Source organism: Cajanus cajan, chromosome 5, assembly GCF_000230855.2.
Source record: "Cajanus cajan strain Asha chromosome 5, NIPB_CcT2T_4, whole genome shotgun sequence".
In the NCBI taxonomy this organism is placed as follows: domain Eukaryota; kingdom Viridiplantae; phylum Streptophyta; class Magnoliopsida; order Fabales; family Fabaceae; genus Cajanus; species Cajanus cajan.
In genome coordinates, this window is record NC_138521.1 from 47,669,244 (window position 1) to 47,683,470 (window position 14,227).

General features: G+C 33.1%; 1 protein-coding gene across 1 annotated transcript; it reads right to left on the minus strand.

Annotated features, from left to right (window-relative positions):
• Positions 1-3,454: 3,454 nt before the first annotated feature.
• On the minus strand, positions 3,455-7,151 carry LOC109817362 (heat shock factor protein HSF24). Its single transcript, XM_020382594.3, has 2 exons — positions 6,560-7,151; positions 3,455-4,369 (listed from the first exon to the last, which is right to left on the minus strand). Exons 1-2 carry the CDS (start codon positions 6,761-6,763, stop codon positions 3,749-3,751), a joined length of 825 nt encoding a protein of 274 aa, XP_020238183.1. The 5' UTR covers positions 6,764-7,151; the 3' UTR covers positions 3,455-3,748.
• Between the last annotated feature and the right edge of the window lie 7,076 nt (positions 7,152-14,227).

Sequence of the window (14,227 nt, forward strand, 5' to 3'; positions counted from 1 at the left end):
AATTGGTTTCAATTTAGTCCTAAATTAATTAATTGGTTTCAATGTGGGACTTTCCATCCAAATTGCTTTAACGGTGTTAACTTTTGGCCACGTGGACGCCACGTAGATGCATACGTGGCATCCACGTGGATGAGAATTTTTTTGAAAACACCTGACCCAGAACGGCCCGTTCTGAAACCGGAACGGGGCGTTCTGGGTGCACTTTTGGTGTGTTAATTTTGCATCCGAAACGGCCCGTTCCAAGTGCAAAATTAACACACCCAAAATGCACCAGAACGTCCCGTTCCAGTTTCAGAACGGGCCGTTCCGATTTTATTTTATTTTTTTATATATAAAATATTAATAATTTTATAAAATATATATTATTAATTATATTTTAATTATGTTATTATATCCAATAAAATAAATATATTAATATTTTTTTTTTATATTTTATTTTATTATGTTTATCTTATTAATTTTTATCATTTTATTCCTTTAATCTTAAATAAGTTGCAAAAAATTATAAAGTGATATTCCTTTTATCTTATTAATTATTATATTTTTTAATAAAATTAATTAAGAATATTGGTTTAATTGCATTTTTTATCCCTCAAGTATTACAATTGTGCAGTTTTGTGATCTTCAAGATTTTAATTGCATAATTTTAGTCCTTAAAGAATTGCAATTGCGCGATTTTGGTCCTTCAATTTTTAATTGAACAATTTTAGTCCCTCAAATATCATAATAGTATGATTTTTGTTTCTCTCATTAAAAATTAATAATTTTAATATATATATATATATATAATATTTTAAAATTAAATAATTATTTATCTATTCAAATTAACGTATATTATAATTTTCGATATTATATCAATAATATTATTAATATATTTATAGATAAACTAATAATTTGATAAATATAACTTGTTATATATTAATATACTTTTACAAAAATATAAGTATATTAATTAGAAATATATATCTGATCTTATATATTTATATTTTTGTAAAAGTATATTAATATATATTAAGTTATATTTATCAAATTATTAGTTTATTTATAAAAAGGGTAAAAATATTATTGATTTTAATTTATCAGTAATATTAAAATACTAATAATATATAAATTTTATTTATTTAGTAATAGTAAATATATATCATTTGATACATTAAAAAGTAATATACGTTAATTTAAATAAACAAACAATTATATAGTTTTAAAACATTATATATATATATATTAAAATTTTAAAATTATTAAATTTTTAATGAGAAAGACTAAAATTCCACAATTATGATATTTGAGAGATTAAAATTGTTCAATTAAAAATTGTGAGACTAAAATTACACAATTATAATCTTTTAAGGACTGAAATTACTCAATTAAAACCTTAGAGATCAAAATTGCATAATTATAATATCAAAAACACAATCAAGTAAAGAATATTTTATTCACAGTTCTGGAACGGGCCGTTCTGATTTCAGAACGGCCCGTTTTAAAAGCAGAACGACCCGTTTTGCTTCACTGGTGGTGTTTTAATTTTGCAACCAGGACGGCCCGTTCCGTTTTCAGAACGGGCCGTTCTGGGTCGTGGTGTTTTCAAAAAAATTCTCATCCACGTGGATGCCACGTATGCATCTACGTGGCGTCCACGTGGCCAAAAGTTAACATTGTTAAAGCAATTTGGACGGAAAGTCCCACATTGAAACCAATTAATTAATTTAGGACTAAATAGAAACTAATTAATTAATTTGGGACCAAATTGAGACCAAAAATTAATGAGGGACTAAATTGAAACAAAAAAAGATTATAAGGGACCAAAATAAGGTTTTAACCTATGTTTTTTTAGTAATATGTTAGTAACATACTATTATAAATTTATTTTTTTTGTTATGTAATAATTTCTAACAGTAATTCAAAATCTCATATAAATATATTATATATTTAATCATTTTTATTTATATATGTGTTTAACTGTATGTATATTTATATTTTTAAATTTAAAAATTATGATCATAAGTAATAGTTAAATATTTATTTACACAATATTTTTTTCATTTCACCAAAAAAAAAAAATTCAAGGTTAAACTTGTCAACCGTAAATTAGTTGACACTTCAGACTATGAGTGCGTATTCAATAAGCTAAAGAGAATATTTTACTATGGCTAAATTAGTCCGTTACATTAAACAATATATTAAAATGTTCCTGCAGACTTTGGAAAAGTCAAATTCAAACAAAATAAAATTATATATATATATATATTTCATCTATTGGTTTATGATTTATAATCGTAAAACCTCGTTTACGTTATTTTATTTCCTATTTTCCTTAATGTTCTAAACAACTATGAAAATGAATGTAACTTCATAAAAATTGTTTCTAGAAAATGTCAATGTCATCATCCTAAATTTTGACTTCAAAATCAAAATCAAAATATATCAATATACGACGCATTACTCGGGAGAGGATCTACTGGCAAACCTGACGCAGTTTAATTAATTAGGAGATATAGTAAAAGATTCTTTTTATTATAAAAAAAATCTCATGTCGTATTCAATTAAAATAATTGAAATCATTCAGATTTTATATAATGTTATTAATTTCTTTTTTTTTTCCTCCTCATTTTTTTTTCATTTTTCTCTCTCTCTCGTTTTCTATTTTCTCTTCTTTTCTATCTATTTTTTTTTTTATCTTTCTCATTTATTTTTTCTTCTACTTTTTTCTTTATTTATTTTTCTTATCAATGTTATTGAATTATAGTTTTACCTATCAATATTGATACATAATTTATTGATATTTTTTTAATTATTAAATATGAAAATTTATTTTTAAGTTAATAAATATTATTTATTATTAAATTTTTTAAATAATTAAAATTTAATCGAGAATTATTTTTAATAAAATTTAATATTAAAATATCAAAATTTTAAATATATTAAAAATATATTTTGATAATTCTACCAATTAATTGATATCATAATTTTGAACATATTATTCAAATTCAATAATATAATGAGAAAACATAAACATATAAAAAAAAATTGTATGTAAAAAAAGTCATTTAAATGAACATGAAATCAAAATTGATTGTTTATTAAAAATTAAAAAAAATATTAATTTTTATTTAAAATTTATCATTTTTATATGTACAAAAATCATTTTTTTAAAAGTTTATATTATCTTTTAAAATATAATAAAGTGCTTTTAAGTCTTATAAATTATTCTTAAATTAAAATCAATATCACAAAATCTTGATTATAAAAAAATATTATATTTTTATAAAAAAAATTAAAAATCTTTAAAATTATTAAATTCTTTTGAAATTTATAAAGAAATTGTTAAAAAAAATCTTATAAACCTCAACCCAATGACTGAGAGGATGCAAAAGTCTGGTCCCACGCAATAATTTCATTCAAGAGAGCGTGAATTTATGTGTCAAAATCCTAAACTAAAAGTACGAAGCATCAATTAAAAATTGAAACCAAGCGCACCCCATGTAAATTAAACCATAGAAATCGATGTTTATACTTATACACATTATGATAATCAACATTATTAGTAACCATTACTTAGTCCTGCACCACCAAAGCAAATTACAAAATGTCATGAATAAACAACTACCATTTGTGTACATATAAAACTAAGAAGAAGAAAAAAAGCCATACATGTTCCATGATGACCAAAGTGTTTTTTTCTTTCTAGATCTGAGTATGAAATTGGTGAAAACATGAATAGGAAGCAAGCTTATGATATGTGTGTGTCCTAAACAAGGGTCTTCAATTCCTTGGCGGTGCGAGCAATAGGGTCTTGAGGCCCTCTCTTGCGGCAGTTACCGCTAGCGATCTTCAAATTCTCATTGTCCTTCCCATCCTGACCCTTCAACCAAACACCAAACAGTTTCAAACTTTCTCCACCGCTGGGTTCTTCACATTCACCTACCGCATTTTCGTCATCATCATTGGCATCAAAACGCACCGCATCGTCGCCGGACCCACACGTTCCTTGACGAATGATGCGGTTTATCACATCGGGACACACCTTCAGAGACTCCCTCAGAAAACTCACGAGTTCCTCGCACTGCTTCTTCGCGCGCGCCAGCTCGCTGCTCAATTTCTCGTTGTCTTTCTTCAATTTCTCGTTCTCGCCCGATAAGTCCGCGCCCTGAGGCGTCGCCTCCACCGACCCCGTCGACGTAGACCCCATGTCGTCGCCGCCGCCCGAGTGAGACGCCGAGATGTTTCCCCCGCCGCCCACGGATTTCCCGGCCGCCGGCGCTTGCACCACCGTCTTCCGCCGCTTGATTTCGACGAGGAGCTCCTTCTGTCCTCGCTTGAAATACTCGTTCGCGAATTCCCATTTGTCCGGAACTATCTTTCGGAATCCCTGAATAGTTCAACGTTCAAAATATCATTTTTTTTTAGCTTCTTCATTTTATCTTCGGCAACAAATAAAGACCAATTTACTCTAGTTTTACACACGACACATTCCTCCTATCTCTCTCAACTCTTCTTCTCATTTACTAAAAATAAAATAAAAATATTTTAACTAAAAAATAAAAGTAAACTCACAATTTTTAGTAATTTTAAATAATTTTCGACAATGTGTTAAAAACAGTGTAAAAAAGATAATAACATTTCTCTATTCATAAATACACCATAAACGATTTTTCGAATATGCACCACAGAAGACAGAAATATAAAATTTATCATTCAAAATTATTTTTAAAAAATAAAACATTTAACATCTTTTATGTTGTTTAATGAATTTTTTAATATAAATATTTTACTTTTGACTAGGTAAATTATAACCTGAAACTTATCAAAAAACTTTTTAGAAAAAAAAAATAGACTCATGAAACAAAATACATGAATGAGTCTTAAAAATGGATAAATGTTAAAGTCTCTGTTTATTTTTTTTTTTTTACAAAAAGGAAAGTATATTTAAGTTTAATATTTAATTCGCATAATTTTTTTTAATATTTAATTAATTAAAATCAATATTAATTTTGAAAATATACAATGATTACTTTAAAAATTAATTGTTAATATTTTTTAATTAATTCAATAATAAGGGAAAGCAGCTAAAAAGGCATTTGAGAACAAAAATTACTGTTTCTACTTTTCTTCTTTTTTGAGCATAAATAAATAAAAATAAAAATCTCAAAATAATTGGAATTTGTTTGATTATTGTTATTTGGTTGGATGTATTGAGGTATTACTTGGAAAAAAAAAAAAAAAAATTCGTATACAAATGGCCCAATTCATTAAAGTCAGCATGCAATAAAAACAGAGCAAAAGGAAGCCAACTAAAGTATAGAATTAAAAAATAAAATAAAATAAAAATAACATAACATAACATGATCCGACCAATCCGCCCATTGCCAAACATAGGAAGCGGGATCGGTCTGTACTGTGGCGGCGCAACTATTGTCGCCACTATTCATTTTTTTCGCATTTATACAAAGGTAAGTGGCAACTACAATTTCCGTCCAAAAATTAATATTAATAATGTATTTTAGCCACCAACTCCACTTCCTATAATATCATTTTTATTATATACAGCAATAACTTATTTTTATCTACTACTATTATTTTACCTTCGAAATAATTATTACCATTATCAAATTCATTCTTTGAATAACATCACGCAATTTAATAATTAAGTAATAAATAAAAGTTAAACCGAAGTCACAATTATCTTTGGCAATTAAATTAAATCAATGCGTTACACAGAAGGCCGTTTTTCAGAGGATAAGTTAATATCTTTCATTAAAAAAAAAAAAACCAGTCATAATATAGTATCCTTACCTTAACTATTCAGTTCACTCCTTTATTATTAGTTTGACTTTTTCGTAGTTACACTATTCATATAATCATATCTCTATTATTTTTTTCAAGTTTAAAAATAAGCAAAAAGCACTTAAAGGCTCTCTCCACTGCGGAAAAAAAAAGAAAAGAAAAAAAATTGGTCCAATTAGGCCACCTAACAGAAAAGATCTAAGCACTAAGCATCACGTGCCTTCTACCACACATAAATCTCTCCTTCAAATCTCACCATTTTCCCGTGAACCTCATGTGGAGTAGAGTAAACTTCCACGAAACAGAATATTCTGAGTGGAAAATACTAAAGAAAAAGTAAAAATAAAAATAAAACACTTATCAAACAACGATGCTTCAACAAACAAGAGACAAATTCAAAGCAAGCAATCCTCCATATCATACAACACACTTTTTAATATTCGATATACGCCAAAATGATCCTCGCCTTGGGTTGAAACTTGGAGATAAGATTCCAAGCAAAATAATGAAATCACACGGTATAAAAGCATCAATCAAGCATTATTAATTAATTTCCCATCGAATTCGCTACGCAAGTATGATGAAATGCTACAGCGGAGAGAATTAAAGAAATTGGTTTCAACAATGAACTAGAAATTAATTAACACTTACGTACGTAAGTACGTACGTACGTTCCTAATTCACCATGAAACGACCACACGCTATACTAATAAGTAGTGGTAGATATAGACATAAACGACATAAAAGGAGTTAAAACGAGGAAAGAGAGGCTTACATAGGTGTTGAGCTGGCGAACGAAGCTGGAGAAGTTGTTGTGCTTGAAGTACTTAGGAAGCAAATCCTTAGCGAAATCGGCGTGTTTCCAAACGACAAAAGTGTTGCCAGTTTGGCTCCAGGAAACGACGTCGTCGGTGGCGGAATCGTCCACCAGCTGATACGTTTTCGTCAAAAACGGCGCTGGCGTCGAACGCTGCGACATTTCTTCCGGATCTACCCTTCACCTACTACCTCACGAATTATTTGACCCAAAATAATAATAAAATTAAAAAACAAAAAAAAAAGATTTATGAATTAGGGATTAGAAATTAGGAAGAGGAACTAAAGAGGAGAAGAGCGGTTAAGAATTCCCAGTCCCAGCAATAGAAGCCGAAGAGGAAGAAGCGAGAGTGGCACAAGGTAGAGTTTGGGTTTGGGGGACGATCAGAATCCATGGGTCCAAGGGTGAACCAGTTGTTTGAAATGAATGACAAATACCATAACTTCAGGGGAAGAAGAAGAAGGAGAGAAAGAGAATGAGAAAGAGAAGGAGAAGGAGAAGGGAAAGGTCAACAAGGGTTCTGATTCTTGCAGGGGACTCTTGTATAAATATTATTATACGGAAACCAAACCAACCCAACTTCAATGTGACGTGGGTTCTAGAAATTTTGAGATGCACTTAAGTCTAAGATTAATCACAAGCCATGACGAAACCAAATAAAATGAACCCACTCAAACGATTCTTGGCCCCAGACCTTTTGACTAAACTTTTCTTTTCCTATTATATACTATTTTTTTTTATCATGTTACTTATACACATTATCATTAATTACAATATTAATTAATTATATAATTAATTGCGCATGATTTTAATTGCGAGAGTTTCTTTCATAATTATTATTGTGTAATTATCGCTATCGCTTTTGAACTCTACTTATATACGCCGAGTCTCTCCGGATTCGCTCGTATATATATAAAAAATACATTAATTAAAAAATAATTTACATTATTTGGTTTTATTTAATATACATAAATTTCGTTTCTCCATTAATTGATATTAAAATTAATGTCTTTAATTAAATAAAAGATATTTAGAGATAATATTATTAAATAAAGTAAAGTGAATTCAAATTTATTTATATTTTATTTTCAGTTCAGAGGCAATATTTTTAAATACACAGATTTACGTTTTTTTTTCTTTTCATTTTCCTGGGTGCAACTTTTTAAATTAAAAATAGTTTATGAAAAGAGTTTTTTATTAAATAAATTTTATTATTTATTCCTGAAAGATTTAACTGAAAAGAAACATGCATCACTTTATTATATTTTTTTTGACGCTCTCCTTATACTTTTCTTGCCCGGTTATGATTTTTTTTTTCACTTCCAATCAAAATTGATAGTTATTTTTACTATTATTTATTTAATAGTTTTTTTTTGTTATATTTTAATGTAATTTGAATCTTTCTTTCTTTAAAATTGTTTTTAAGGATATTTCTAAAATTTTTATTCATTAAATTATTAGAAATACAGAGAACAACATAAAGTAATAAGGCTATAACTGCATTTTATTAGTCGCCGAAATATAATTTACCAATACAAATTAAAGATAGACGCAAGAAAATGATTTTTTTTTTCCTAATCAACTATTCTCATTTTCAAACACTTCTTAATTTTTTTTACCATATTATTATTTTAACATCCTTAATAATACTTATTATTATTTATTTATTTATATATCATTATAAAAGTAAAGCACATAGTGTAGTCAATACTCAAATATTTAGGTATATAGATGCATTCCACATGGAATTCCCTACTTTGTATCTAGTTTTAATGGTTCAAAACCTATTATGGCTAATTGTCCATTAATTCAAAGATTCAAAAACATTGTCAAACAATCCGTATTCATATTCCTTAGATTAGAAGTATATACTAGTTTTACACATGCTTCGTCGTTTTATTATTTAAATATATAGTAAACTTCCACTTTATTCTTTAAATATTTATTTTTATTTTTTTAAAATAATTAACAAGAACACAGTACAAATTGATGTTGTAAAAATCATAGTTAAAAATTTTAAATTAATCTAAAATTCTCAATTAATATATCTACTAATACATTAGGTTGGACATATAGAGAAGCCAAGAACTGCACACGATTTCCGTAAGTATTGTGATAATTTTTTTTTTCCTCAAGTGTTTCTTTTTCTGAAAGGAAACTTCCAACACCTTTCTTTCTCATTTCTCTTTGGAAACTTTTGTTTATTTTTGGCTGGAACAGAAGAGAGTGTAATATGTAATTTATGTGGACGTACGCGTGGCTTGATATTGTTTGTTAATACTTTTTCCAAGAAAAGAGACGAAGAAGAATGGGAATGAGTTAGAAGCTTAGCGAAGTGGGTAAGGTGACTTTTTCTTCGATCTCACCTACCACTTTCCATTTCTCAATTGCTTATATTCATCGTTATCGCAGCTATTAGGATTATTATTATTATTATGTACGTTGCCTGTCCCCTTTCTTCAATTTCTAGTTCTTTCCCATCTTCTTGTATTTAGACCTTTATGACCGCCCAACAATAATAGAATGGACAATCGAAGCAGAAACGTAATGAGGTGATAATAGTAATAATAATAGTTTTTCTAAAGGAGGCCCTAAGACCTATTGAATATTACTATAAAGATAATGGATAATCCAGTAAAAGAGTACTTTTAGAAGTTATTAATAAAAAATAAAACTAAATATATTTATTGATTAATTAGGGGCGGTCAACATTGAAGAAAAAAATTAACAATTTTTTTTTACTCATACCACTATTTTGTTCTCATCAGGTGACCTCTATATGTATGTTATGCGGAAGACTAAACATTAGTATAATGCAACCTTCTACATGGAGGTCACTTGGTAAATTATTTTCTTTCTGTCTTTTAATGAAAAGTTGTTATTATTAATATTTTCCTAATATGTATTGGACTTTAGCCGAATATTTTGTCATATCTAATGTGAAAAGCTGGTATATTGTCAATAACGTTTTATGTATAATGTCTTTGACTAGCAATTTTCATGAAGTTGTTTTTTTCTTAACATTTTATGTAGTTTTTGTCATATATATATATATATATATATGGGAGGAAGAATCTGTTTATTTTAAGAATAAGTTTATTTAAGTTTATTTTGCTTAATAGGTTATGTTATACATTGCACTGGCCCAATCGAGTTGTCGACTTGTCTCTACCAAGCTGCCTACTTAGTCAAAGGTTTACCAACCTGACCAAGACTCGATCAAAGATTTACTAGCCTGACCAAGCAGTAAACTCATTATTGCCGAGTTTCTCAGCTCGGCCATGAAACATGGATATCGGAACACCACATCGGCCCAAAGAGGCCACGTTATCAAACAGATAAAATACAATCATGTCTCCGTGCCGCAATCACAAGGTAAAACCCTAAAAATGTCAACGTGCCAGTAGATAGTAAAAACCCTAATATCACCAAGATACGTCTGCTATATATACGAGACATCTACACTATTAAGTACTAACTTTAGCATCAAAGTCTCTTTTACAGGTACCACCCCCATCTTGGAGCGGACAACTTGGGAACTAGTGGAGGCTTACTAATCTCATTAGAGAGATCGTCACCGATCTAATCTCAGGTGAGAACATCTTGGCGCCCACCGTGAGGCCGAAAAAAATTCCCCTTTTTGACCAATCTTATGGTTTCTACCCGAAGCCATAATAGAAGAGTAACAGACAACTGAGTATGTGCCAAGGATGGAAGGAGACACCACGATTCGACGTTTGATCGAGCAGATCGAACAAATGCGGCGATAAAGTAAAGAAGCCCTTGAAGCTATACGTGTCCAGCACCAAGCTGACCTGGCGGCTCTGCGCGTAGAAAACGAGCACATCCGTGCCCAATTTCACCAACAACCCCCCAATCAACCTCCTCAGTAAAACAATCACCATGAGGAGGAACACCAATCACCCTCATCGCTGCCGATGTCACATTGGTCACATGCGCCGACGCATCACTCTGGTCACGAGGTCAGCCATGCAACCACCCAAGCTTTCCCACATCGACTAGGTGTCAGACGCCATCCTTTCATCGACGATATCATGGGGACACCTCTCCCCATAGGTTGGAAGTCTCTGAACATCGATCGTCAGATAAGCACATTGACGCGTACGTCACACAGATGAACTTGTAAACTAATGACGACGCCCTAATGTGTCAGCTTTTCCCAACCTCGTTGAAAGGCCCAGTACTTGCTTGGTACACTCAATTGCCAACAGGGTCAATCGATAAATTTGAGACCTTGATGAGGCGATTCACAGCACAATACGCGACAAGTCGACCTCATCACATCAGTCTACCACACTGGCCAACCTTAGACAGGGCGAGAACGAGTCGTTACGGAAATTCATGGAACGATTCGCCAATACGTCCATCCAGATACATAACCTCAATCCTAAAGTCGCCCTGCACTCCATGCTCATGGCGTTGAAACCAGGACCCTTCGTCGATAGCCTTTGCCAACGACCTCCTCCCGACATGGATGAGCTCGGTGTTCGCGGTGCCGGATACATCTAAATGGAGGAGCATGTCAAGTTTCGCGAGACAATTCGCGGAAAACCACAAGCACAACAAGACCAAGGTCACAAGGACAAGCTGAGGACCTCGAACAAAACTCAATTCAAGAGACCTCGACATGATAGGGGTGGGAAGTACGACTTTTACACTCCCTTGAATGCGCCTCGAGTGCATATCCTAGAAAAGGCTAGCAATGCCGAATTAATTACCCTACCGCCACCTGGGCACAACCCTAACAGTGCGGATAGGACAAAACACTACCGCTACCACAGGAACTATGGCCATACAAATGAGTAATGTCGGTCACTCAGGCACCAAATTGAAGAACTTGTCCAAGGTAGTCACCTCGGCCAGTATGTCCAAAGGTCCCAACCTCATAGGGGAGGCTACCAAGGGCAAGGTAGAGGATGAGGACGAGGTCAAGGATCCAACTTTCAAGCTGACCAACCTTCTAGGTCTCGACAGAACGCCCGCGGGGCGAGACAGACCGAGGTAAGCTAAGACACAAAAACACCTCCTCTACGAGGAGTTATTAATACCATCGCAGGTGGATTTGCCGGAGGCGGCCCAAGCAGCTCGGCGTGCAAAAGACACCTACAGAGTATCAACAATATCCACGTTGGCACCTCAACTCTACTGCGCAACACGCCGCCAATTACCTTCACAGATGACGACTATGTCAGCATCTACCCAAACCAAGATGATCACATGGTCATCGTAGTTGAAGTAGCCAACTAGGAGGTCCACAAGACATTGATTGACCAAGGAAGCTCAACCGACATCTTATACTGGCCAACGTTTCTGAGATTAGACATCCCCCATTCTCTCATCCAACCTTATACAGAACCCCTAGTCAATTTTGTAGGTGAGCGAGTCCACACTCGTGGTTACATAGAGTTGCTGACAACCTTCGGAGTACCTCCCAACTCAAAAAGAACAATGGTCAAATATCTCCTCGTCGATGCCAACACATCATACAACATCATTATAGGCAAACTGACACTGAACCAACTTGGAGTAGTAGTATCCACCCCACATTTAATAATGAAGTTCCCAGGGAACAACAAACATATAATTTCCATCAAGGCGAATCAAAGAACAACTTGGTAGTGTTACGCAGAAAGCTTGAAAGCGTCGTCACTTCCAACCGAGGAGCGACGTCGGGGTGACACACCCACCGTGGCTCACATAGCTCAGGCTGATGTCACCGACCTCGATCCAAGGTCAGAATCCAATGACAATCGCCCCAGTCCTATCGACGACCTCGTCGATTTTCAAACTGGCAAATTGCCTAAGAAATGCACAAAGATAAGCCAACGGTTAAACCCCGAGCTGCAAAAGCAACTTGTGGCCTAGATCTCTAAAAATGTCGACCTGTTCGCATGGTCGAGTGTTGACATGCCAAGTGTAGAACCTAATCTTATCTGTCACAGGTTGACAACTCCTTAAGAAGCGAATCCATTAACGATGGGGATGAGAACCTACTCTCAAACTTGCCAACATCCCCCCTCACCCACTCGTACCCAGGGATGGAGATCAGAGGATGGGAATCTTTCCTATTATTCCCACCTTGCTTCCTCTTGTTACCCTCATCCTCATTACCAACCTTCCCCTTCTGATAGACTATGGCCAAGGCCAAGGAATCCAAGAGGTGATACATTGAAGGAACCAAGAGGAATGGGATGATGGACCATGGGCCAAGGGCCGAATCTCTAGAGCTATGGCCACCTTGAAGACCAGTGGACACCTTGAAGACTAGTGGGCTTTCCAAGCCCAATGTACTCTTCAATTTGGACCACTCTATCATAAAGAGAAGGCATAGTTCTAGTTGTAAATATCTTGTACATAGTTCTCTTGTATAGGCTTATTTTTGCCTTTGTATTTGTGAGGCACTTTAGTTTTTTTTATTAGTCATTGTATATTGATTCTAGGGTGGGTTACTTGGAGAGTTTGACTCCATTTAACCTCCTTTGTTGATACACTCATTTTCTATTTTTTCAGTAGGAAAAGAGGGGTGGCATTTAGTAATGCTTGAGGGTGTGACTAGTAATTGAGCCAGAATTGAGCCTAGGCAAAATTTTACATATTAGACTCATTTTGCTCCTAATTTTTCATAGATTTGATTTAGCTAGGTTTCATCATCATTGGATGAACCTAACTAAACCAAATCAAACATTTTTGAAATTAATTCAACGAGCCAAAAGAGACCAAATCTGCCCACCTTGCCTAGTCTCCTTTCTTTGACCGAATTGCTTCTTTAACCTTCAAGGAGATGAGAAGCTTGTGCTACAAGCTTCTCCTTAGCTTGCTTCCAAGCTAAGTGAGAAGCTTTCTCCACAAGTTTCTAAAGTCACCTAGAAGGTCAACTAACCTTACCATGGTTCCTAGTGAACCATGGTTAAGGTTAGCTTGCTCCTTAAGCTACCTACCTCTATATATTTGTAATTTTTACTCTTGTAATCACTTTTGACATTTATGAGATTTAGAATTCAGAAATTCTCTCTCATTTCAAGAGTCCAATTTCGTGGAGAATCCCCTTCTCCTAGAAGCTTCACAAAGGAACTTCTCCTTTGTGCTTGGTTCCTCAAGTTTCTTTCCTTCAAGAGAAACCGAACCACCTTTGGAAGCATCTTCAAGCTTTTGAAGCTTGAACTCATCCAAATCATCCATTGATATGAAGAATCTCAAGAGAAGAAGGGACTTAGCATGGTTCAACTTGAAGAAACATCAATCTTCTCCAAGTAGTTCCATCAGTTTTGGTATATAGAGCCTTGGTGCTCTTGAAGTTATGTGTTCCTAAACTTTGTTTGAATTCGTGTTGTCTCTTCCATATTTTACATGTCACTTCTTGTGTTTGCTGTATGGATCTAGGTTTAATACATATTTTGATGGATCCTATATGCCACATGAGAATTGATTGATTCACATTTTGCTTGTTCCATTAATCTTGAATCAATCCGGTTTTGGTGCTTTAGGTTTCTATGAACTTGTGCATTTTTTATTTTGTTGAGTCTTCTCTTATTCCTTATGGCCTGAATCCGTGATTGGATTATGATAATGAATAGCATGTGTTTTTGGTTTATAATCTTGTGTTTT

Bases quoted from the DNA above. Each gene is read 5' to 3' on its own strand.
- LOC109817362 (XM_020382594.3), bottom strand. From the start codon at position 6,763: ATGTCGCAGCGTTCGACGCCAGCGCCGTTTTTGACGAAAACGTATCAG. The intron at 4,370-6,559 runs GTAAGCCTCTCT...TGAACTATTCAG, and splicing joins TTCGCCAGCTCAACACCTAT to GGATTCCGAAAGATAGTTCC.